Below are 24,469 nucleotides of genomic sequence, written 5' to 3' on the forward strand. Positions count from 1 at the left end.
ATGACAGCACGCTGTTTAACTCGCGTTGGCATAGTATGATTGAATGTAACGATCTCAAACCTCCACATGCGTGTTAAGGGGCATGCTAATTCCACATGCCACAAGGAGTGCTTCTGAAGGTTATTTTGTTTGTGGTCTACAAGCATGTATTCATTAATGCTCAGCATACCCTCGTACATTAAAAGTCATTAAAGCTAAAAGCAAGAGTAAGCCTCTGTATAAACAAAATAATATAAGATAGCACGATCAGAGTGATCATCGATGAGATATCAACGAACCGAAGAGAGGTATTTTGGCCTTCAGTTCATTATTTAAATTGATATCGATTGGAATAGGGAAGGAACTAGTTTAGGACCACTGAAAGTTGTCTTCGAAAAGACTCGGCTCGAATGGGGTCAAGGCCGTCTGAATTCTCCTTCCGCAGTTCACGAGGGCCTATGACGATGATGCCCTCTCCTCTCCTGCCTTGTTGCCTTGGCTAATTTGAAAATTTCTGCGGTCAACATGGCGCAGCTCGTTGTTTACATGGGTAGGATGTGTGTTTCACTAATATGGGCTTAAAAAAATGAACATTCCGCCGGTAAGAATGCATGTACATTCTCCAATGAGCAAGCATGAAGGGCATGCCATGTATCCATTTGCCGAGTGAGTCCCGTTTTCAGCGGGATTCGGGGGTTTGCACGGGTGCGATGAGCAGCGAGCACGCTGTCCCACGTGAAGGTCGCGTGTTTTATCATGTGCCGATCGCGTGCAGTATTTTTTCGCTGGATCTGTTGACACTGCGAAGGACTGCCGGCCTCGGAAGCGTCCATGGTTTCCACTGGAGTAGGGCCACGCTTTAAAATTTAAGAGACATTTTCCGTAACTTACAGAAACTTAAATTACTCCGTAAATTAACGTAGTTTTCAGAAATATCCAGAAAATATCACGTACAAGAAAGAATCATATAGCACCCTTCCCAGGAGAGGGGATAAATGAAAGCTGGTAGTACATTTAGCTTATTTAGGAAACGCCTTAGGAATCAATGATCAACGTAGTAACTACAGACATTAAAAGAAAAAGCGCGATAGTTAATACCGCATTTCCAAATGGAATGTAGTTGATGGAACACAATTCAGAACGTAAAGAAAATAATGGTGAGGTAGATAGAGGAAATAGTTCGTCTTAAATAAATCGTCAAAGCCATTGCGGAAGACGTTCACACTCAATGAAACAAACTTGTTAGTTTTTCTCGCTGATTTTCATGTGGAAAAATACGAAGTTAGTTCCAATGAGTCGGAAAAGGATGGGTATTTTGGACAGGCGATGGAGAGAATTAGAGAGATGATGATTACTTTATTGTAACTCAGAATATTGAGATGTTTATTAATTATTAAGCCATTAATGATTAACGATTTGTATAGCTTGGATGTGCACAGATTTTCATCTGAACAAAAAAATGTATTAGCACAGTATTTCCACATAAAAGCTACTTCAATCCTGAATAAAATTCATATAACTCCCATATAAGTATTTCATAGATGTGGCAGGCTCTATGATACCCTTTCATCATTTGGGGAGAATTTATTTTGAGAAAAGGGCCATGCTTGCTCATTAAAATGAGATTACTATTGCTCAGATAATAGAATTCTCCCATATCAGAGAAAATTTGTCTTCACATCTCCATTCAACTTTGGAAACTCGCCGAAAAGTACCAATAATATCTAACTCTACCAACTCTCCCACATCCTCTGGTGGATTTTGCGTGGAGTACACGTGCATTCTACGATGGAGAACGGATACAAATATGTCTTTGAAACGTGGTTCTCGAGGCGGATGATCAAGATCAAGCGGATAAACTAAGAGAGAAACGAGGAAGAACACAGAAAGGTAAACGAGAAGGAAATGTAGCCCACGAAAAGAACCAAATGGCTTGGCCAGACCTTGAAACGTAATGGATTTATTAGGAGCATAAGAAAGGGGAAGGCCTGCGAGTAAGGCCGAGTGAAAAACATACTATATTGGCCAAGTTAAGAGTCAAGACGGAAAAGATATCTGGGGGTATAAGGGAATTAACATTAGAATGGAGGATTCGATTGAATACATTCATAGAAGGAAAAATTGATAATGACCCAAAAAAGATGAATTAACAGTTGACGCCTTCGTTTTTTTGCTCGTCAAAAAAGTGATATGGATAGACTAAAGCAAAACCTGGGTAGGGATTATCATTTCTTTGACGCTGTCGTTGGTTTCACAATTTACGGATTCTTGATCAATAATAACTTTATCTAAATTGCCAATCTAACGTTTTCTGTAAATTATCCCTATCATTTACGTTAAATAAAAGCTATTGTAATTTACTTATATCTCCCTATCCTATCCAATAATGGACGAATTACATATTTATAATAAGGGGCCACATATGAATGACTGACAAACAGCTAACTAATGTGACTGACGCGAGCGGGATATAACTCTACGCGATATTCGCTTTTAAGCATAGAATACATAAAAAGTGCATGAACATAGACTACATACACATATTGTCAACATCTCTCTCGTCGAAATCGCATAGTTAATTGACAATGGATGCATAAATTAAGAATGGTGACAACCGTTTGTGAGAGCTTGTTCAAAATGCTCGACTCAATTTCAATGTGATTTTTAGCATCCATGCGCAAATGTTTTGGATGGATAGAGTTCGAATCATTTCGCCTCAATCCGGAAGATTCGCCGTCATGCTTAAACTTGCGATTCAAATGGGAAAATAATCGCCTTACATTCTTCAATAAAACATTAAAGAAATACCAAAAATCACCTAAATTAGAGCAGCCTTTTCTGTCCATGTCAATGAATCATAATAATCATAACTCCCGATTCAATCTCGATTTATTAACAAATAATATTATTTATTTCACCGAAAATGTGTATTTTAGGGCTAGTTCAAAATCTAATTCTAGATAAAAAACTTTCTACCAAAAAAATATTGCTATTGGGACGGATCTTAGATAATCAGGGATTTACAGAAGGAATCAAATATCCTCTCCAAGTCCCGCTAAATTGCTATGTTCTGGACTTTATAATTATTCACAATTGCGTGCTGATCAAATAAGAAGAGTGGAAGAAATATTTCTTTTCATAATATCATATTCATTTAGCACACAGCAATGAGTAATCAAATGCAGTTTGACCTAAGATGGACAGAGACAGTATTTATGTGATTAGATTTGTTATCCTGCTGCATAATAGTCAATGTATGTCTCCAATAAAATTTCTTACATAATAAATGTTTGCTCACTCTGGAATTGCTGAGAAAAATTCATAATTAATCGCTCAAAGCAAAAAAAAATATGCTAGGAAGCAATGTAAAGAAAAGGAATGATTACTGGACTACTCTAGTGTGGCAGTTTAAAATATTAATACTTTTTTCCAAAGTGATTAATATTAGTCTAGGAGCATTCAGAAAGTTGATCCTCTTTGACTTTGGCATCAAATGGTTTTTCCTTTATTTCCAACCAGGAGGGCCTCATTCCTCCTGTTGAACTAATCTCTATCCTCCAATACCCTAACATGGATATTTCAGCTCATAAAATATTGCATCTGAGTCAAAGTTTAAAAATGAATGATCATTAATGCATGCAATGTTTAGTTTCTTAAGCCTAAGTTTTCATGGACACATACCACTTCCATTTTTATCAAATTAATGACATCAAGGCAATTCAGTCAACTTGGCTTACCAAATAGTTTTTCAGATCATTATACCTACTACATATTTTAGCATAATACTTTCTCAAAATTAACCTATTCAAGAGCAGAGCATATATTATAAAATATTTATAATCTAAAATTCTCATCCAACTTCTGAATAGCACTATTCAGTATTCAACATGTGTGCCTACTATGTAATAATTGTAGCTGCAAACTGATTTTATACAATTGTTTTGTTTTATCTTAAAATAACTTTAATTATCACATAGGTATACTCTTTGTTGTACCTAGATATAATTAAAAGTTGATTTACATTTTATGCAAATGAGACGGGATAAGAATGTAATAATAAGAAACCCTGAACATTTCTTTTCTAGTTTGGGAGGTTCGACAACTACTCTGTCAACAGAGCTGACAACGAGTTACCTTGACTCAAAGTTAAGCATCAGGGGAGCTATTAGACAGGTAAACATAGTATTTATCTACATGTCTTGCTATTATTCTGAGAATCATTTAGTAGTAGTTCAACAGGTATTGAAAAGAGCACCACAATGCACAAATGTGCTACATATTGCAGATTAAAAGTCTATTTCATAAGAGTAAAGTTTTAATGGAAGTTTATCAGGAACAAATAAAACTTTCCTTCATATTTTAAAAATTAGTTTGATTCATAAATATAAGTAAAAATAATCATAAGCCCTAGATAATTCAAGTGCAAACACCAATAATATTTTAAAATTCATAGTGTGAGGTGAGTAGGTATGCATATGTTAGAGCTAGGACCTGAGTCCAGGTTATTTTGCATATAATTTCAATCTTAATTTGCATATTTTACCTATTGTAATATTCCTGTAAATAATAAATTTTATCTATTTGAGTCATAATGCTTTAGATGATAAGAGATCACTATTATTTCTTCCCAAGAACTCTATTTTAATGAGATTCAAGATGATAAATAGCTGCCTCAGTGATGCTTAGATTTTTAAAGGTCAATCATGCTATGATAACAAAGAATGTTTTGCATGGGAAGAGGAACTCATTGTATCAATTAATCATGGATAAAGAGTAGTTAACACAGAATTCTGTGATTCCCAATACCATCCATGAAGGATTCTTTTAAATATTCACTATGGAGTATATTCTAAAGTATGTAAATTAGAATGGGTAGAATATTACACAAATACAGGGATAAGATAACCAAGGATAGACAAGGCTATTTGATGATAATTTCTAAATATTCCATGCTGATCATGTTAATCTGTGATTAAAATACAGCAATAGTTGTATTTTTAATTTATTGCTGAATGAAATCGCAGACAAGACAATTCAAGTTGGGAATGAGATGGTTGCCAATGCCTTAAATTGGATTTATATTTAAAAGCTATAGTTCAAACCACAGGAGTATAATCTAAATATTAGTACTTAAATGGGATAAATATTAAATAAAAATTAAATATAAATATCTAAGAGTTCAAAAGATAAATGTTATTAAAATACAAGATTAATTTGACATGTTTTATCAATATTCATAACATATATACAATTATGAGATGCTACAAAACAACCCTAATAGGGCATACAACATTCAGATTTACTTATAAAATCAAGCTAAATTTAGTTTAAATATATTCGCTAAATTTTTTCTGAAGCAAAACCCAGACCATTTGAACTTGGAGATTTGAGACTGTGCCATACTATAATTTTTTATTGTAGTGATTTACATGAATGTAGCGAAAAAAATTTGAAAGCCAAGTTGTAGGAACAGATTTTGAAAGAGCAAGGAATTTGCAGGAAGGGGAAGAAAATGGGAATATTAGAATCCTGCCAATAGCATATATATTTTTGGATTGGGAAATAATAATCTTAAAATTTTCATGTTACTCACTTGTTTAACTATATCAAAAATATTTCTTTCAGATATGGGCAACGCTTGCTGTTCACTCTGTGGTTGTGATTGTTGGAATGACTTTGGGGTTCTCAGCAATCTTGCTGCCTAAACTTAATGCACCTACTTCAGATATCATTATCACTAAAGGGGATGCATCATGGCTAGGTAAATTTTAAAACATTCCATGCTTAAATGTGTTGGTATCTAGTCATTTTTTAAATGGCACAAATGAAATCTTCAAAACCATAAGATCAAAATTAATTCCTTGCCATTTTTATTATAAATTATTTTTACAAAAAGTTCATTTATTTGTTTTTAAGTGTAAGAGTTTTCACCATTATTTATCTCATGATTCCTTCCCTATGAACTATAACTTTAACATAGTAGAATGTCTTGCATATCCTGATGACCTCTAAAGCTGTACTAGCCAAGCAATTTCGAATTATCCTGGTAGGGCTACCCATTCCAAACAGGTAAACGGCAACAGCCAGCTGAAAAGCCATCCTTATAGTGCCTGTTTCTCAGTGAGGCAGCAGCATTTTAAGTGAAAGTGGTAAGAAACTGTTGGAAACAACAGAAAAAATACAGAGGAGAACTAAACCTGTTACACTGGGTACTTTGAATGCTAGCACTGAAGTGGTAACAATCAGGAATCAATTAGTAAATAAATAGAGCAAAATAGAGATATTTAAGGATGAATGAGATGAGATGAAAAGATAGCAGGGATTATTGGAGCACTAATTACTGAGTAATATATAGAGGAGGGGGAAGAAAGAAGAAAGTATAGAACATTTTAAGTATAGGAAAGTACAAGAACAGTATAGGTATACAAAGTATAGGTAAGTGTAGGGTAGAAAGGGGTAAAGTATTGAACAGTTAGTTAAAAAGAGGGGTAGAAATCTTAGAGTTAGTGACTGGTAAAATATTAGTAATAGAATTGAAAGCTAAAGCTATGAACTTGGTTCTTCTGCCGGCCTGCATGCTGACATGTAAACATAGGGAGAATGAAGCAGACAGTGTAACTATTTAAAAAAAAAGATAATAATATATGATATGACAGTTTATTAAAAGTTTTACGTGAAACATTCTTGACATGGAAACTAATGGAAGCAGCTACACATGTATCCATAAGAAAAACTATGATCCTAAGGCCTATGTATTCTCAGGGGAAGATTTGCATAGTAAAACTCTCTCCTTCTTTTTGAAAGTGGGGTAATTGAAAAGCGACGTATTTTTAGCTCATCATTTAATAGAAAACTGAATATTCTCAAGCTGATATCAAGCTTTTTATCGCATTGCTCATCTAAGAATTCTATAAATCAAGCTAAGTTCTCATTAAAAAATAGTTGTTATTACTATTATTGGTATTCTACCCATTACGGCAAGTTTTTGATAGTCACAGATGGTAAATGGTACAATGATATATTTCCTTGGACAAAACAAAACTTGTAACAAAATACACTTCACATCCAAGGCTACTATTAACCCCTCTTCTATTCTGTATACTTCCTTCCTACCTTGATAATGTCCAACATGGCTGTTCTTTGCCCATTCCTTCCTCACTTGCTTATCTTGAACATCCCATTGCCAATCAAAACGTTCAGTATCCATTTTTCCTGACATCTTGGATTTCATCCTGCTTTCTCTCTTTCTTTTCTTCTACCTGTTTATTTTCCTTTTCACCCATTTTACCTTTTCATACTCTACATCCACATTTCAAATGCCTTCAATATATGCCTAAAATCTAGTTTCAATGACAATGTTTCTGTGCCATACTATACCCAGCTCCATATAAAAGTTTTAATGAGTAATTTCTTAACACGCTCACCCAACTTCTCTGTCATCAATTCCATCTTACTTGTGTAAGCTTCTTTGCTCAATTCAATTCTTGTTCTTGTGCCCCAACTGCTTTGTCCATTTCAGTTCAAAACACTTCCAAGATAGGGAACTGTTTCAGCTGCTCTAGTATATGTATTATTTTAATATTTAAATTAGCTTTCCTCTTCCTCAAAATCTCCATAACTTTTATTTCGTTCACTCTGATTTTAACCCCATTCCTATTACACTGACTTTTTCAATGCCCTCAGCAATGCTTGCAACCCCTTGGCTGACTGGAAAACTAAAGCTTGATCGTCAGCAAAACTATTCCTCACTGACTTACATTCTGATATCTAGTTCTTCTCATATCTCTTTTTTAAATTTCCTCCACATAGACTAGTGTAAAGGGAATAAAAGTATGGGTGATAATTGATATCCCCATCTTACCCCTCTTCATTACACTGCCCAACCCAACTCTCCATCCTTCACTTGCACCTGATCAGTTTGAGATGTGCAGATTGCAGATGAGTCAACTATCCCTCTTATCTACTCCTATTTTCAGCAATTCTCATATTAATTCTATCCAACTCAGATACCTTCTCAAAATCTAACTAAAAAACAAAAATGCATTCTAATTTTATTGTATGCTCCTTATTAGTGACCTCATAACTGCTATGACATCACGCAAAAATTTTCCTTTTTTGAATCCAAACTGTTCTTTCCCTCTGTAATAATTTACTTTCCATCTTCTCATTGATGATCTTAAGGACCACTTTAGCTGTAATTAATATCAAACTCATCGATCTATAGTCCTCATATATAGCTTCCTCTTCCTGCAGTAGAATGAGAACTAAGACTGATCTAAAAGAATATTTAGCCAAGTTCCTCCCTCACCTAAGCTATCTTCATTTATGTCAAATTCTCTTTCTAAGTCTCTTGGTCTAATGTATTATTTGACAATATTGGAGCAAAAATTACAGGGTAATATATGTATTGTGGATGGGAAAAGACTCAGTAAGGCGTAGAGTATTGAGCAGAATGTTAGGAAGAAAGGTGGCAAACTTCGAGCAAGTGACTGATGCCTAATGCCTTTACCAGATTGTTTCTTCCACCTCTCTTGAATCTACCCTGGTTCAATTATTAATTTTCCAAACTTATCCTTAATTGCTTGCACAGATTTTCCCTACTAACTCCTGATGGTGATTTCACCTTCCTGTAGACTGCACCAATTTCTCTCTTCCTTGCTAAACAGTCCATATCCTTGCAGTGTATCCTCCACCACACTGGACATTTGTTTCCGGCCTCAGTTTATTATTATCTTACCTTAATATTACTTCCTCCACCAGTCTGTACATTTACATTCTTCCATTTTCTACACCCTTCTATCTTCCTAATCATCTTATCCTTAGTCCTCAAATGGGTGCCCTACTGGGCCTAAATGCCTCTGCAGTCACTGAGGAACAGACCTTGCTTGGACTACCTTTTATCTCGCTCCTATCCATATACCTAGGGGTATCTGGCATTCGTGACCTTACCAAGGCAATCATCATTGCTTCCACCAGTACAGCTCTAGGGATAATCAGAATGCATAGGCCCTTCCACCACATTAGAGCATCAGTTCATGAGTGGTGTTGGTAATTATATGGAGTATTAAATTATTTTGCCTGAATTCAGGTACCTAAATTTAATCTCATGTCCTTAGAAATAGTTATACATGTATTTCAACCTGCAAAAATCACTAAATTAATATTATTCTCCAAACATTTATTTTTTTTTTGTGAGATCTGAGAAATTTATTTCTATAGTTTTTATTGGCCAATAACTTTACTCTGACTTCAGGGGTTACTCTACAACTGAGATACATAGCACGGTGATGATACACATCACCAAAAAAAATCCATCCATGATCACCCATAGTGAATCTAAAATTGTGTGGTTAAGTTTTCCCACTTGTTGTTAATGGGAACATGTTGCCTCATGCTCGTTTCACCTGAACATTTACTGACCTTCATATTTTTCCACTTGACTCTAACTAAAACAACATACGGAAATGATTTCTGAGAGGTGGCTTGGAACTGCATGGGCTGAGGGCAGTTGAGAACACCTTGTGTACCCCAAAGTTTGAGTGTGACTTTCCTCCTAGCTCACTTCCTTGTCATTAAAGACCTCACGTAGTATATTCATTGAGGAGGGAGGAAAAATTATGTGACTTCATAATCATTGAGGGAAAAAACAATTGAATTGAAAAATTCTCATATGAAATAGGATAAAGCAAGAATTTATATTTTCCCTTGGAAGATACATCTATGGGCATATATTTATTAGAATTATTTTAATGCCTTTTAAGTAGCTGTTTTTTGTAATTGGTGTTGTTAATCAAGTTTATGGAGTGAGCTTACACAGTTTTGAATCTTTACTAAACATTTATATATTTCAAAGGAGATTAATTTCTCCTTGTTTTATAAGTTTTTATCACGTCAATCTTCGACAATTGGAGTACAGATTTCTTAAAAATTTTGATTCCCTATGAAAATTTTGTAAAAGAAACATCTGTTTTTTCAATTACTCTGGCACATTTTGCTCTTCACCTTTTGCATCCATTACAAGCAGCTTCTTGCATGAATGGAGCACTAATTTCTCTGTAAAAATTGTTGTACTTTCATTTGTGTTTTTTTCAATGTTTGAAACATAAAGTATCATTAATAAAGTCTCCTCTGTTTGACTTTCTAGCCAATGAAGTGATGCATAAAAGAAAATACTATCATGCTGTCACTCTGAAAACTACAGTTTTAACATTTTTTCAGAGAGCTTTGTGTAATTAAAAACTATCCATGATAATCTAAGTTGATGGAATTAAAAAAACAATAGCCTTAATAATTATTATTTAGGAAAACCAATGTAATAAAAGAGTGCTCTCAACTTTTACAAGTGACACAAATAAGTTTTTAGTCTGCTTTTCCAAACTTGATTTCAATGTAAAGCTAGTGTGAATTACTAAGAGTAAGATATTTTCTTTCAGCCAGCATAATTACTATAATTGCACCAATCGGCTCCCTAATGGCTGGACCAGTCATGCAAACACTTGGGTCAAGAGCAACAATTATGGTGGCACTAGTGCCATATGCCTTGGGATGGATTCTCATCGTTTTCTCAAATGGACTCACAATGCTTCTTGTTGGTAGACTTATTACAGGATTAGCAACAAGTAAGTTTTTCAAATGCAATTTTATTTAACCTTAAGTGGATTTATGGCTGTATATTATTGCATGTCTCCAGGTTACATATCGTTAGATATCCACTTTATAATGCTCTTATCATGAAACTTTGAAGTATAGCAATTTATAGAAATTTTTCTTTTAGATATGAGTTCATAGTGATAAACAATTCTTTACCAAAAGAACAGAATAGTTTTCATTATGCCATTAGCTAGGCAAACCTTCATTTATTTCCTTTTACCTGTTGACTCTAAAATAATGAAATTCTCATATGCAAATTATGTAACGAGGAATTTTTTTCCTTATTACCTCATACAATTAAATATAAAGAGTAACGCCAATGAAAGTGCTAAAGTAGCGCACTTCACTCAGTCAAATTTCAAAGGGTAAATTCATTAATAATTTATTAACTCTGAATTAGCCCACTGTCCACTGTCACATAATGCTTTAGGGCATGGGTTAGGGTCATTCTTTGGGATGGATGTTGTCTTAACTCAAGTTTTCCAGACTCCTGGCCACAGGTGAAAGCTTTTTCCATTCAAAAAGCCACAAAAAACATCGCAGTTTATTGAAATTTTCAGAGGGGTAAATAAAATACAGAAACACAAATTATTCTGCATTAATACAAATTGTATTCCAAATTATCAGTAAACACCACATTATCAACATAATTCATACTTTTCCTAATATTGTCACTTGCATTTGCGAAAAAAACACTCATTATAAACACATAAGGAGAATTTGGGTAAAAAACACATGCCATAAATGGTAAGGATTACATTCTTTCTTCTCATTTATCAGGAAGGAATTTTTGAGGGAGGGCCTAAATCATATTTATTGTTTCTATGCCCAAAAATGTCATCCATAGGTGATACTCAAATGCTAATGTTAAATTTACAAGGATGTATTCTTTTCCAGATAAAAAATCGTTCATTAGCCACTCAATTATGATTTATGAATGAAAATCCATGCATAGTACCTATATAGCTGAGGCTGAGAATTACTGATTCTACATGCCTTGAGGAAGAGCAGCATTTTAACTGAATGAAACCTGATAATTAGTTCTCAAAAATTGTTTAATGAGCATGTAACCTGTTTCAGTAATTATGGAAATGATGGTACGATTGAGTCTCATGCATCATCATTGACATTATTTAAACATTAGACAATGATTTTAGGAATTTATGAAGTGTTTTATTTGATTAGCTTTTTGGTGTAACAATCCCAATCAAGATGAATAATTTTCAAAATTTGAAATTGTTACATTTACTACATAATTCACTGTACTATTTACTACACATATTAGTTTTCACATAACTTGGGCTGCTTCTAAGAAGAAATCGTTATTTAAGTGTTAATTTTAATTGGCCCATAGTTTATTTTTACCAATAATTAACATTGTTAAACTGTAAATGTAGTTTTCTATTACCCTTTTACATGAATTGAAAATGCATCCCCAATGTAAATTTTAGGAAGGAGCTAACGCCAAAATTAGAAGTACTCTATTTGTTACTTTGGTGTTTAGCACTACTCATTACTTTTTTATTACAACTATTCTGCTAACCTTTTGATTCATAAGGCATTCAGAATCAACTTTCATAAAACATTTTGCCTTAACCAAAACTGATTTGGTAATTTAGCTACTTAAATTTGCATTCTATATCATTGTAGAGCAGTATCAGGCAGAATTGAAAAGGAAATGTAGGGAGGGTACTTCAAAGATCTTTCCTCACAAGGTGCATTGCTCATTAACCCATGAGCATAATTTTCATTACTTTTTATTTCTACAGCATTTGGCAATACACCCTGCATGGTATACATCACTGAGATCTCTTCCCCTCACCTGAGGCCAATGCTCACTGCTACTGGACCTATTGGTGTATCTCTGGGTATACTGTTGGTTTACTTATTTGGATGGCTATTTTCATGGAGGATCGTGGCAGGAATAGCAGTATGCTTCCACCTTTTTAGCTTTGCAGCACTTTGTACTGTCCCTGAGAGCCCTGTTTGGTTGGTATCAAGAGGCAGGAAAGAAGATGCACATAGAGCATTACTGTGGTTCCATCGAGTTCCCGCAAAAGGTGAACAACATATCATTGGCTCAAAAGGAGTTATTTTGATTGAATCATCCAAAAGTTTACTCTTCTTATTTTCCTTCATAATAAATTAACTAATTTTATAATTAACCTAATTCTTCAACTATAAATGAATTTTATTAGGGATACAATGCGATGCCACAATTTACTAAATTATTGGATATGTACTCAGAAAAAATTAAAACAATACATGACTTTACTTCAAAGGATCACTTCGACAAAGGGAAAGAAAAATTACCCTCGAACCTGTTGTTGAGATGAAAGAATTAGAGCAAGGGGAAACACCCTCTAAAGATGAACATGAAATGGAATGGGCAAAACGGAGAATACGAGCAGAGGCGGAACTTCGCTTCTTACTGGCTGAGCACAGGAGAAAAGAGGTAAAAATAGATTAATGAAGATTTAAGGATTGATATTTTAAACTTTTCCATTACAAATCATTAAGAGTTTTTTAAAAAGTAATAATACTTGAACTTGATCATTTTTTTTAAATGCACAACAATTTGGTGAAATGTTATCAATTTAAGAGCAATGATATTCATGGAAAATATTAATTTCTTACAGCAGTCAACACTCAACAACAATAAACAATCTCAAGCAGATGAGGTTCTTCTTAACAATAGTAAACCGGAATCAAAGGCAACACCTGAACAAAAGAATTCTGGGTTTGACACATTACACAGCCTGTGGTTAATAGTGACTCTGCCAACTTGCTACAAGCCAATGATAATATTATTTGTTCTGTTCCTACTGCAGCAGTTCTCAGGAATTTACATCACCCTATTTTATGCAGTAAGTTGTGATAAATTTAGATCCTACCTAATTTTAGAGAATTCAAGAACAAGGCCACTGTCACTTATTTAGGAAAGAGGTAAGATGAATATGCTTATGATTTTTTCATCCATGAGACAATCAACAATATTCACTAACATGGTTAGCATTGAATAATGTCACCTATAATCAAATATATGTCCTGACAATGGGAAGCAAGTCATTTAGCCCAGTTATACAATTTTTTTCCACTTAAGGATGTATTTGAAATGAGGTCATAGGGTTGATCATCTATCTTTTTTGCCCGGCTTTAAAACATATAATGCTATTTTTTGGAACCAAAAAATTAGAGTGATTTGGTTTATTTTTAGATGCTGTACAATGCACCTGGTTGTTCCATTATCCATAAATGATTCACTACTCTTTTGATGGATGAATTAAACAATTGAATGAACAATTACACATTTTTCTTAGCAATAAGAAAATCGCACTACTTACTTAAACTTACCCATTAAATTGAATTGTTTTCAATGATCTCCAAAAGCCACCATCCAAAAATAATAGCAACTGCCACTTAATTTAATTAACCCAAAACCTTATAACTATGAATATTCTTCTGTGAAGGAAAGGTAGCAGCAAAGAATACACATAGTAATAATATTAAAATGCATATTTAGTCCAAGAAAAAATCCATAAAAAACAATTACTCAAAATAGTAATAAAGAGATAAATAAATTTGGCATCCTTAAACCATGAGGTCAATAAAATTTGACCCATGAATGACTCCAGATACGATAAAATATTTTTTTCTGTTTTTCAGTTCTCACTGAGGGGAAAGATTTATAATTTAGCCAAAACCTTATTTGTTAAAGAAAATTCAATCTTCTCTCCTTATTCTAATGACCATGAATGATAATAATATTTAGCAGAAAATTAGTGGACCATAATTATCATAAAGTCAATGCTGAGCCACCTTCAAGAGTAGGCCAACTTAGGATGAGAATTAATAAGAAATACATACATTAATACCATTGAGTATGGGAGTCAAGGTGGGACAAGTTCCTATCCCCGCAAGAGAGTTACTGGATGCTAAGTCTACCATCCAGCCTCAAGAGTCATGAAATTCCAAAACAACAGGGCATAACTCTTAAGTCAGTAATGCACTTTTCTCTTAATAGAGATAGAATAATCATTGGGTTACATTATGTATTTGTCATACGAGATACCTTTCATCAAACAAAAAAGTTGATTCGGCCTCAGTCTTGCTTTGTTGCTCGGGCATCCACTCTCGCATCATCTGATCCAGTTCTTCCACTGCTCATGCTAAGTTATTAGAAAAGGGGAGAATAAAGGGAAAATTGGAAAACTTAGTATAGAGTAATCAGCATTTGAGAATCCTCTCATTGTGAGAACATTTCCCATCTCAAGGCTAAATTTTAATTAATATGTACATGTTACTTCTTGCAAAAACTAAAGGTACAAACTGAGGGAATTCAATTTTTCACCAGCTAGCAGCTAAAATATTGTGAAATCAATGAAGTTTAAAGCGTTGAATATGCCAGAAAAAGCAGGTTTCTTAACATTTGAAGCAATGATCTTATATTTTTTTACCATTTCAAATGTTTGCTGTTAAATATGTCTCAGTTTAGTTCACTCACATTATGCTGAAAATAACCAAGTTACATAGGGCACTGAGGGTGCCCAGATGACATATCAAACCAAAAATAACTCAAAAAAAGTAACAACCAACCTATCCATGCACTTACTATAACTCCCACAGTGCATCAACAGCCTTCTCATATTATGGCTATAGTGTGAATGTCTGAGCAATAAATATATTGTCTAGTGACTTGAATTATGTGTGCATGTAATAATATGTGCAAGTGATAATAATATTCAGCAGAAAATTAACTAGAGCATAATAATCATAAAGTCATTGCTGAACCAGCTTCAAGAGGAGGCTAATCCAAATAATATCCCTATGAAATAGTGATGCATACAAGAGGCTAAGGCTTCGGATGAGTACTGCAAGGAAAGAATAAAGTGTTTTAGAAGATATTTGTTAATAATAAGTAACAACTGGTTATACCACCATGAAAGACATGGAAAATCATAAGAAAATGGAATTGATTCACTGAAAAGTACCAAGATAGTTGAATATTAAAGTAAGAAGAAAGAAATGAAGACCAGTGAAGCAGTTCATGACCATGTAATATACAACATGAAATTTGGATATGTAATTCATCATCGAAAGAAGATTTGAAAAAAAAGGAGGAATCAATGACTGGAAGCAGAAGTGTAAACAATAAATGTGGAGATTACATGGGACACACGAGAGTTAAGAGACTCGATATATTTACTATTGAATAGACTGTAGGTAGTTTCTCAGTGAAGTAGAAATTGTACAATCATGAAACAATCTTTGAGGAAAGACAATGAATGTTGGTAGAACTACTTTGGATATGACCTAGAAGGATGAAGCAAATGAGCTGGATAGGAAGGCAGAAATAGGAAATAAAACGAAGGAAAAATATTTTGATAGAAATTTGGATAGAAGAGAAAAAGCAGAGTGAGAAGATATTTATAGGCAGTGGAATGTTAACGGCTTTAAAAGGAAGAATATTGGGTGATCATTGCAAAGGGATCCAATTAGACATTTAAATGACACAAAAGAGGAAAGAATGATGCTAAAGACTGCTTTAGTAAAACAAAAGGTGTTTATAGAGTAAGTCCAGGCTGTTTCATTATTTTTCAGGGACCTTCCAAAAATTATAGACTAACTAGGATGATAATATCTTCCGGGATAATATTTCACCCTGGGCTCCCAATTGTACCCTTGCCCTGTCTTGTGTTGACAATGCCTGAATGCAATAGAAAGTGATGACTGATATAACAAGCTATTGTCCCATTTAAAGTGTGATTATAGCCATTCACTGTTGTGGTATATTGTTTTTAAGGTTAATTTTATGTTCTAGCATCAGTACTGAATAATGTATTTTCTATGGAATAGAATGATAAGCAGCGAGATGGACCGGACCACTTTCAGGACAGCATGAGAATTTAACTTCTCAACTGCATGCATGAGTTGATCTGCTTGGAAATAAATTTTAGGTCATGACAGTGATGAGGGAAATTCAAATGGTAATGTGGTGCATTCATTGTTTGAGCCACAGGCAAAAAAAATCACCTTGAGCCTCATAAATGAGACATTCTATTGCTTAATGTCCAGGAAACTGAATCCTTCTGAAATATGAAAGCATTTTTTTCTTACTCTCAAAAAGTTGATACAATATCAGGACGAAATACAGCTTTTTCTGTAGCAGTTCTAACATGTGGAATCATATTAATGGGCATTACACTCTCCTATTTTCAAGGAAAATATAGCAACAGCTTCTAAAGGAATATTTTATGATCATTTCATCTATGTTACTTTGAAACGGTCAAAGCAGGAACAATAAAAATATTGACAAAATACAAGGGGTGGGTGAAAGAGGGGGAAGAGGAGGGTGGAAAGAGGAGGGGTTGAGATTGGCATTGATGGGAAAGAGAGGGAAGTTAAGCATCATGAAAGGCGATTAGTTGGGTTCACAGTGAGGTGGGAGGGTAGTTAGGACTTTCGTCTAGGAAAGGGATGCTTCCAGGACTGGGGAGAGGTGTTGCTCCTTCCCCTGCTTTCTCCATCTCTCACCCACCCCTTTCGCCAAAAAAATGGTATTTAAATGATCCCCAACTTGACTAATTTGTACCTGATGATGACACCTAAGCGTTAAAACTAGTACTGCCAAAATAAAGAAGTGGAGAAATATTATATGTTCTTCATTTAATGAACATTAACTTCCATTATGTTAAGCCAGAAGCCATCAAATACATATGATCTCTGGACATAAATGATATGAAACCATACCCACAGTAATCAACCCGAAGGTCTGTTAAATTTGTGATCATAGAGTTCACCCAGTACTAAGCCAGATGGCATGTGAAAGTCTCATATAAGGGTAGTGGGACCAGTTCCTTTCTATGTGACAGTTATAGTTTCTCAGAAAGATCTGATACCCAAAAAATCACAGAGCTTGGGTGGAGCTGCAAGTGCCTAGAGAGACTTGTGTGGGAATGGAGCCCTCCAGTCAGTAGCCCAAAGCCCTGGACTCCACAACCCACAAATGACATGATTTTTATATAAAAATAAAATATTTCAATAATTAAAATGCTAATCATATTGACAAATCAAGAGACAATGTAACAAAAATGTGAACAATGATAAAAAATAAACTTCTCGCTCATGGTAAAAAAACAAGTAATTATGTAGGTAGTAGGACAAGCAGCTTTTTGAACTATTCATTCCTATGTATGCAATAAATACATTGTTGGTAATGTTTCTTTTTCCTGATTAATAGTTCAAGAAATGTTTTTCTTTCCAACAGCATTATTGAGCTTGCCAAAAAATGTAACCACAACTATTTTCATCATAAGAATGCAATAAAATAAAAATACATGCAACTGAACTAATGAAATAGCCAGTAAAATATTAAGTTTATAGTGCTGTACATGTTTAATGACAAGAAAAACTTAAGTGAACTAATTGATGTACGAATACTTTCCAGTGACAAAAATTTGTTTTCCTTTACAGGTTGGCGTCTTTGAGGAGATGGGTGGTGGAGCTCTCAATGCATATTTAGCCTCTGTGTTGGTTGGCCTGATTCGTTTCCTCATGTCACTAGTCAACATTTGGCTATTTAGAGCATTTGGAAGAAGAACATTGTGTATCTTCTCAGCCTTTGGAATGGCAGTGACAATGCTTGTTTCAGGAACCTTCCTCTACACAAATGAACTTGAAGACCCAGCTAACTTCTCTCGTGTTGAGAGGCGAATGGTTCAATCCCTACCACCATATGAAGCACCAGTGCTGCCTTTCAACTTGACCGATCTGCAGCAATTGAATTCAACAGTGCATATGCCTCTACATGAGCACAACACACATTCCTTGGATGATAGATTGAGCAGCTTAGGGGTTTCCAACACTCGTGAAACAACAAGATGGAACCAATCCCTCACTACCAATGTAACCACTACCCCCATGCCACAAATGCATTCTAATCAGTCGAAATTTAGTAATGCTGGAGCAAATTACATAAAAACTGAAATGAAGTTTCAAGGCATTAATGAATCAGTTAGGACTAATTCCAGTGGGAGAAATGATAGGGATACATTGGACTCAAGTTCATTGTTGACAGACGTGGATGGACATGATGAACAAAGTGTTAAATTCTCACGACAAAAGAAGAAAAGCATAATTCCAGCTGTGTGCATGCTTTTGTATGTTTGTATTAGCATGACAGGACTTCTAGCCATTCCTTGGACGCTTACAGCAGAGCTGTTTCCAACAGAAGTGCGCAGTTTGGCGAACAGCTTGATTCTTTCCCTGGTTAATTTCCTCCTTTTTGCATCATTACAATCCTATCCGCATATGCTGGAAGCTTTTGGTCCGCATGGTGTTTTGTGGTTCTTCTCAGCAGTTTCTGCATTTGGCATAGTTTTCGTCTATTTTTTCCTACCAGAGACCAGAAATAAGTCATTGGCTGATATAGAATCTTACTTTGCAAAAAATACTATTTATCCTAAATTTGGAAGAAACTCATAGTCATTTGAATTAAATTGGGTCAATGGGTGAGCCCCATCCCAAAGTTGCTAAAACTGTGATTGCACTTATAATTTACTTGAGAGTATTTCCTAAGGAAGACCGAAGTACTCGTGACTTAAATTATCAGTGAGCCTCTGATCCAAAGAGTTTATCATTATTCCAAGTGAATTTTACTCTCGCTTGTTGATGATTGTGAACAGAAAAAATGTGCAAGTGTGCTGGCAACTTAAATCTTTTCACGAGCATCATTTTTTAACATTCCCATACCTACTGACAATTCATTTCCTTAAGTATTTCATTTAAAGCTTTTAAGTTATTTCATGTGGTTCCCCACATTACCATTGTAAATAGGTTGTATTTATTTTGATTACATCCATTTTGAATAAACATTTTTAAAAAAATACAAAATATTTGATGCATACAAAACATCTGAAATCAAAAAAGTACCCCAGGTGACCAAAATGAATGGGAATATTCAGTCGCTTCGGGAATAAAGAAGGTGAGACTGAAGCCACCATAACATTGGGTTTGTGTCATGAAGCAGCTTTATTATACTTTTTTAGAAGAGACTGACTTAAAGGTCTTCCTTTTACACAGATGTAAAAGAAGTACTGAACGAATTCACCAAATGTTTTTTGCTCCACATCCCATCGATACTTTTCATTGATAAACATCGGTATACGAAAGTGCGGTTGGGTAAAAGTCACAGATATAAACTTTCCATTGTCTTTTAGAATTCTGCTAACCTACAAAAAATTTAAAACCAATGGTTTAGGATTACGCTTTTGTGACAAATTCAAAGGCTAATTGAAGTAAAAACCACACATATGAAATTCACAATTAATTAAAATACATATTTTATTCCTTTACCTGGGTTAGAATTTCGTCAATCAAAGCCAAATTTTCATCCGAGATGTGCCATGGGCTATTTTCAACAAGCATAGCATCCAAGGTTCCTTTCTCAATTATTACATCAAAGCTTGCTTCTAAAAATGACATGCTGCGCATATCCATTACTTCCCAAGACATTCCCTTTAAGTTTGAATATTTTTCTTTCATTTTGTTGATGACAACTTCGGAGTAATCAATATTTACAATATTTTGAAATCCATCTTCATACATGTGTTCACTCAAACTGCTGTTTCCACATCCTTTGGAGAAAGAGGCAAAATTATTAAAATGGAAAAAAACACAAGTAGATACAGTTATGATATTATTTTTAATTACCAAGCATTAATATTCTATCACTTGATGACACACAGTCCTTTATCAAGTGCTTGAAGGATTCATAGCTTTTAAACCAGTCGTATGATTCTTCCTTCGAGTATCTTTCATTCCAATAGTTAACATCTTTGTAGCTTGCGTTACTACTTGGGATAAGATCCATTAAACATATAGTTCACTATAACACTTCGCTAATAACGGCTTAAGCCATACATAAATATTTGCATGCGGTTAAACGCACAACCCTACGAACTGATCCACATGCGCAGCTTCCTGATAACGCTCGTCTGTTGTTATTATGTAGCTGTTTCGTTTGAATGTTAGGGTTGCACTCAACAATTTCATCAATGTATTTCACTTACAAGGCTTACGTGGTATGTGCTCTTAATAAAATTTAAGCCAGTGACGTGCATTTCAATGCTTTTTTCTACTTATAGCGCCACTCAAAAAATGTGTCACAATGAAAACATCGAAATTAAGTGCTTGTGTCAACGTATCAGCCACGCTATTGAGTGATAAGTTTCGTTCTTATATTTTTGTTAATTTATATTACTATTTATGATGCCTTTCGTTTTTATTCAGACTTTGTTATCGCCTATTGGTTTTATATATGATGCACGAGGCCAAGGCGTCGAAACAAAGTGGATATCAGCGGTATTTATGTTACTATATTAAAATTACTTTACTACTTAGGCCACATATTTTATTAATCCAAGTATAGTCAGTGGATGTCTAGTTCTCAGTAAATAGCTAATTCACCTGCTTATAACTTCCATCATTAACTTGAGCAAAAAGCATAAAATCGGGCGCTCCTTCCCTCCTACTTTTCCTGAATTAGAGAAGAGATAATTAGGAGGATGTAGGAAGAGATTGAAATGATAAAACATTGTAAATGCTGAGTTAGAAAATAGAACATACGCATATGCACAGAGATTTAAACAATTCACTCATCCGGGAAACCAATGAGCCAAGAGAAGTTTCGTGTAAATAAAATTGCAAAGGTATGGATACATTTCAGAGAGAGGGAAGAATGGCGTAAAGGTACAGGATGGCGAAAAAAATCTCAGGAAGTATAAAAAGAAAACATGAAAAAGTGCTTGGGATGGGACAGGGGAATCATCAATGGGGCCAAGTGGGATTCACGAAATCAGGCAAGATTACTAGGAAGAACTTTATGGCAAAAACATAAATATATAGTGAGAGAATGCGACGTAGATCATAAGGCCTTTGGTCTCATCTTCAAAGCGTTGGGAGTCCTAGATAATAATGTACAGGGCTGGTTGAAGAAATGTTGTACCCAGCCCCCCCGCAAAACTTTATTTTGAAGCCTCCATATGTTTACCTCAAGTCAATCGAACCTAATATGTATATTTATTGTACAGTACTTTCAGATTAGTACATAGTTTGCCGTCAATATTTAAAGTGCATTATTTTTTTTTTTCTCAAAAACTAGCCCCTTCTCAATTAGCCAAACTTATGAAACATTCTATTCATCGTGCAGAATTTCAATACATGAAGAGTAATAGTCAAGTCCATTGTAATATATCTAAGGCAGTCTATCCAGTGTTACTATTACGTCACGTTAAGTGGTGAAGGTAGGAAGATTAGCCTCCTTTGTGTACTTTCATGTGAGCGACTGTTTCGTGATTGTTTTTTTAAGAAACTGATAGTAGAACTTGAAGATTAAGGGATTTCAATGGAAAACAGTTTCAGTGGGAAATCCAACCTTATGTTAGTAGAGATTATTTTCCGGGAGGGTGACGACGAGTCCTCATCGAGCTCAACCCCCCTCCCAGGGTAGCTGAACTTGCTGCGGGGCCCTGGTGACTTATAAAAAGACGTCTCAGTTTTGGTACGCGAATTGAAGGAAACAAGGCAGGAAGAATGGGAAAGAAATACATTTAGATTTGTTTGAAATTTCATAAGGATAAACAGTGACCAGAAGGCATTATTCGGTTAGTTTTTGTCTCAATCCCTAAAAATTTATAGTATAAGCATTTTAGGACTAAAGGGCCTTAAATTTAAAATCTTCCTCAGAAAAGGTAGTCCCGGGATTCACGAATAGAAAAAAACTCGTAGCAGGAAAAACTACCACCCCAGAGATACTTCCCTGAAGGTGTTATTGGTGATGACCATGGAATGAAACATTTAAGGGTTTTGAACAATGGTAGAGGGTACATACAAAAACCATAAACACAGTATTTAACCCGAAGGTCGGTTAAGTAGGTGATGAAAGAGTTCACCCTGTACTAAGCCCGATTGCGCGTGAGATTCACACATCAGGGTAGGGTGGCCAGCTCCTTTCCCTATGCCTGTTATGGTTTCCCAGGAAGATCTGGTCCCCGAAAGATCATTTAGCTTGGGTAGATCTGTAGGTGTCTAGAGAGGCTCCCCCGGGAATGGAACCCGGGCCCTTCGGTCAGAAGTCGAACGCTCTATATATAGGCTACCACGACCCAAGGTCAAGAATACAACACTTTAAAAACCGAAAACTTAAAAAATAATCTGTGATCCAGAAATAACTCTATTTAATGATGTGTTCATTCTTTGTCATTTTTTTCATTCTTGAAGCGGCAATGCACTAGATCCACCTTAAACGTGCCTTTATGTGTATCAATATGAGTCCAGGTGAATTCAACATCTGATGATGTTACTTAATTATAGAAACTCAGGTAGTGTCGAATTACAATTATTGTAAGTGAACGTTTTCATAAAATAAATACCAGCCTGTTCACACGGTAACATTTTGTTTACATAGCAGAAGTTAAGATTGCTCAAAACCTGTTTATGAATCAGATTCAACAAGTAAGAGGAGCAGGTGGAGAATCGTGACGGCCAGTGATTAACAAGGAATAAAAATACAATTTGCTGTTTATTCTAGTACTTTTTACCAAACACGCCGAAGAAATCTTAAGAAAAGCATGGGAAGAGCTTAAAATTAGACTGCAAGTACGTAAGGAGTAAAATAAGCCATTCAGATTTGCAGATGATCACGCATTAATCACCCAGTCAAAAAAGTATTGAAATCATTACTTCACATAGTACCTAAGAAACGTCAACTATCTCCCTGGGAAAAACCTCTTCGACCGTAAAACACCAAAATATTATTAAGTTAGGCCATAGAGCTATAATGATTACAACCATGGTTGAGTCCATGCCAGTTGAGTATAGGAGCAATGCAGTGGGTTCGGCATACAGATAATATGGATATGGAAGCAATGAGATGAGAACTTCGCGTATGGAGGCTAAATTAAAATAAATCAGGGGCGGGATATGGGTAAACAGTGCTTATGCGTATTTAATCAGTATTTCTAAGGGAAAAGAGTGATATTGGGAGAATTATTTCAGCAGCAGTAAAGGAATATACAAAAATGTGGTTATACGGAGATATTAGACACTCTTAGTATTGATGTAAAGACAATATTATTAAATACTTAAATATGGAGAGAAGAGTTCTATGTATTTGAAATTCGGTCTTTAAGGAAATAGAATGGCCTATCGGATGTTATAATGGATAAAAGTAAATACGTTGAATAGAAAGGAATAATTACGACCAATTCTTACACGTACTAGTTGTAGAGAGTAAGTTTGGGTCAGTTTGAAAAAGGCAGGAGATATTTAGAGGTAGCGGTGAATCGTCCCGTGCCACATTCAAGTATTTTCCCCCGGTGTGCCAACTTTTCAAATACTTCCGCGAAGAAGCACGTACTCATCGTGTGGAAGAAATTTAGCGGAAGCCCCAGAATCTCATTAACACCGCAGACATGCTGACCTTCTAGTTCCTTATTCAATGCTGGGAATGCAATGAAGTAACTTTAGGCCAAACCAGAAATGTAGGGTTGATGACTTTGCCTTTTTCCAACGAAACACTTCAATTCGAGCCAGTGTTATTGAGGCAGTAAGGATGGGAATTTTCATCTTATAGAATGATACCCATGTCAAAAGGATCTGAAATATTTCGACAAATTGAAGATTCAGTCGAGCTAAGGTTTCACAATAGCGTTTGGCATTAATTATTACTTCGTATGCCATGAATTTTGCTAGAGGATACTTTTGTCATCCCAGAACACAATCAGTATGATAACCCGGCAGGCCGTGTCACCTTTAAACATTTTCTTAGATTGAGATTTCG

At 35.0% G+C, this 24,469-nt stretch overlaps 2 protein-coding genes across 3 annotated transcripts in view; one reads left to right on the forward strand and one right to left on the reverse strand.

Annotated features, from left to right (window-relative positions):
• Positions 1-19,507, forward strand: part of LOC139700098 (trehalose transporter 1-like protein) — a 35,302-nt gene extending 15,795 nt beyond the window's left edge. Inside the window, exons 2-8 of one of the 2 annotated variants that reach the window (XM_071598613.1) lie at positions 4,065-4,152; positions 5,605-5,740; positions 10,413-10,598; positions 12,399-12,689; positions 12,912-13,084; positions 13,269-13,496; positions 18,103-19,507. In XM_071598613.1, coding sequence (XP_071454714.1) covers positions 4,065-4,152; positions 5,605-5,740; positions 10,413-10,598; positions 12,399-12,689; positions 12,912-13,084; positions 13,269-13,496; positions 18,103-19,113 — 2,113 coding nt within the window. In that variant the 3' untranslated portion in view covers positions 19,114-19,507. The remainder of the gene's footprint in view (positions 1-4,064; positions 4,153-5,604; positions 5,741-10,412; positions 10,599-12,398; positions 12,690-12,911; positions 13,085-13,268; positions 13,497-18,102) is intronic. The other variant, XM_071598614.1, reaches the window with a different exon arrangement.
• Positions 19,508-19,537: 30 nt separating this feature from the next.
• Positions 19,538-20,590, reverse strand: LOC139700099 (EEF1A lysine methyltransferase 4-like). The gene is made up of 3 exons (XM_071598615.1): positions 20,341-20,590; positions 19,984-20,264; positions 19,538-19,859 (listed from the first exon to the last, which is right to left on the reverse strand). The coding sequence occupies exons 1-3, from the start codon at positions 20,498-20,500 to the stop codon at positions 19,647-19,649; spliced, it is 654 nt and encodes a 217-aa protein (XP_071454716.1). The 5' UTR covers positions 20,501-20,590; the 3' UTR covers positions 19,538-19,646.
• Between the last annotated feature and the right edge of the window lie 3,879 nt (positions 20,591-24,469).

The sequence above is a fragment of the Hetaerina americana genome, unplaced genomic scaffold, assembly GCF_022747635.1.
Source record: "Hetaerina americana unplaced genomic scaffold, ioHetAmer1.1.p SCAF_10, whole genome shotgun sequence".
NCBI classification, from domain to species: Eukaryota; Metazoa; Arthropoda; class Insecta; order Odonata; family Calopterygidae; genus Hetaerina; species Hetaerina americana.

Coding starts and splice junctions, on each gene's coding strand:
- LOC139700099 (XM_071598615.1), bottom strand. CDS start 20,500: ATGGATCTTATCCCAAGTAGTAACGCAAGCTACAAAGATGTTAACTAT. Junction 20,265..20,340: donor TGATAGAATATTAATGCTTG/GTAATTAAAAAT, acceptor CTTTCTCCAAAG/GATGTGGAAACAGCAGTTTG. Junction 19,860..19,983: donor TTGACGAAATTCTAACCCAG/GTAAAGGAATAA, acceptor AATTTTTTGTAG/GTTAGCAGAATTCTAAAAGA.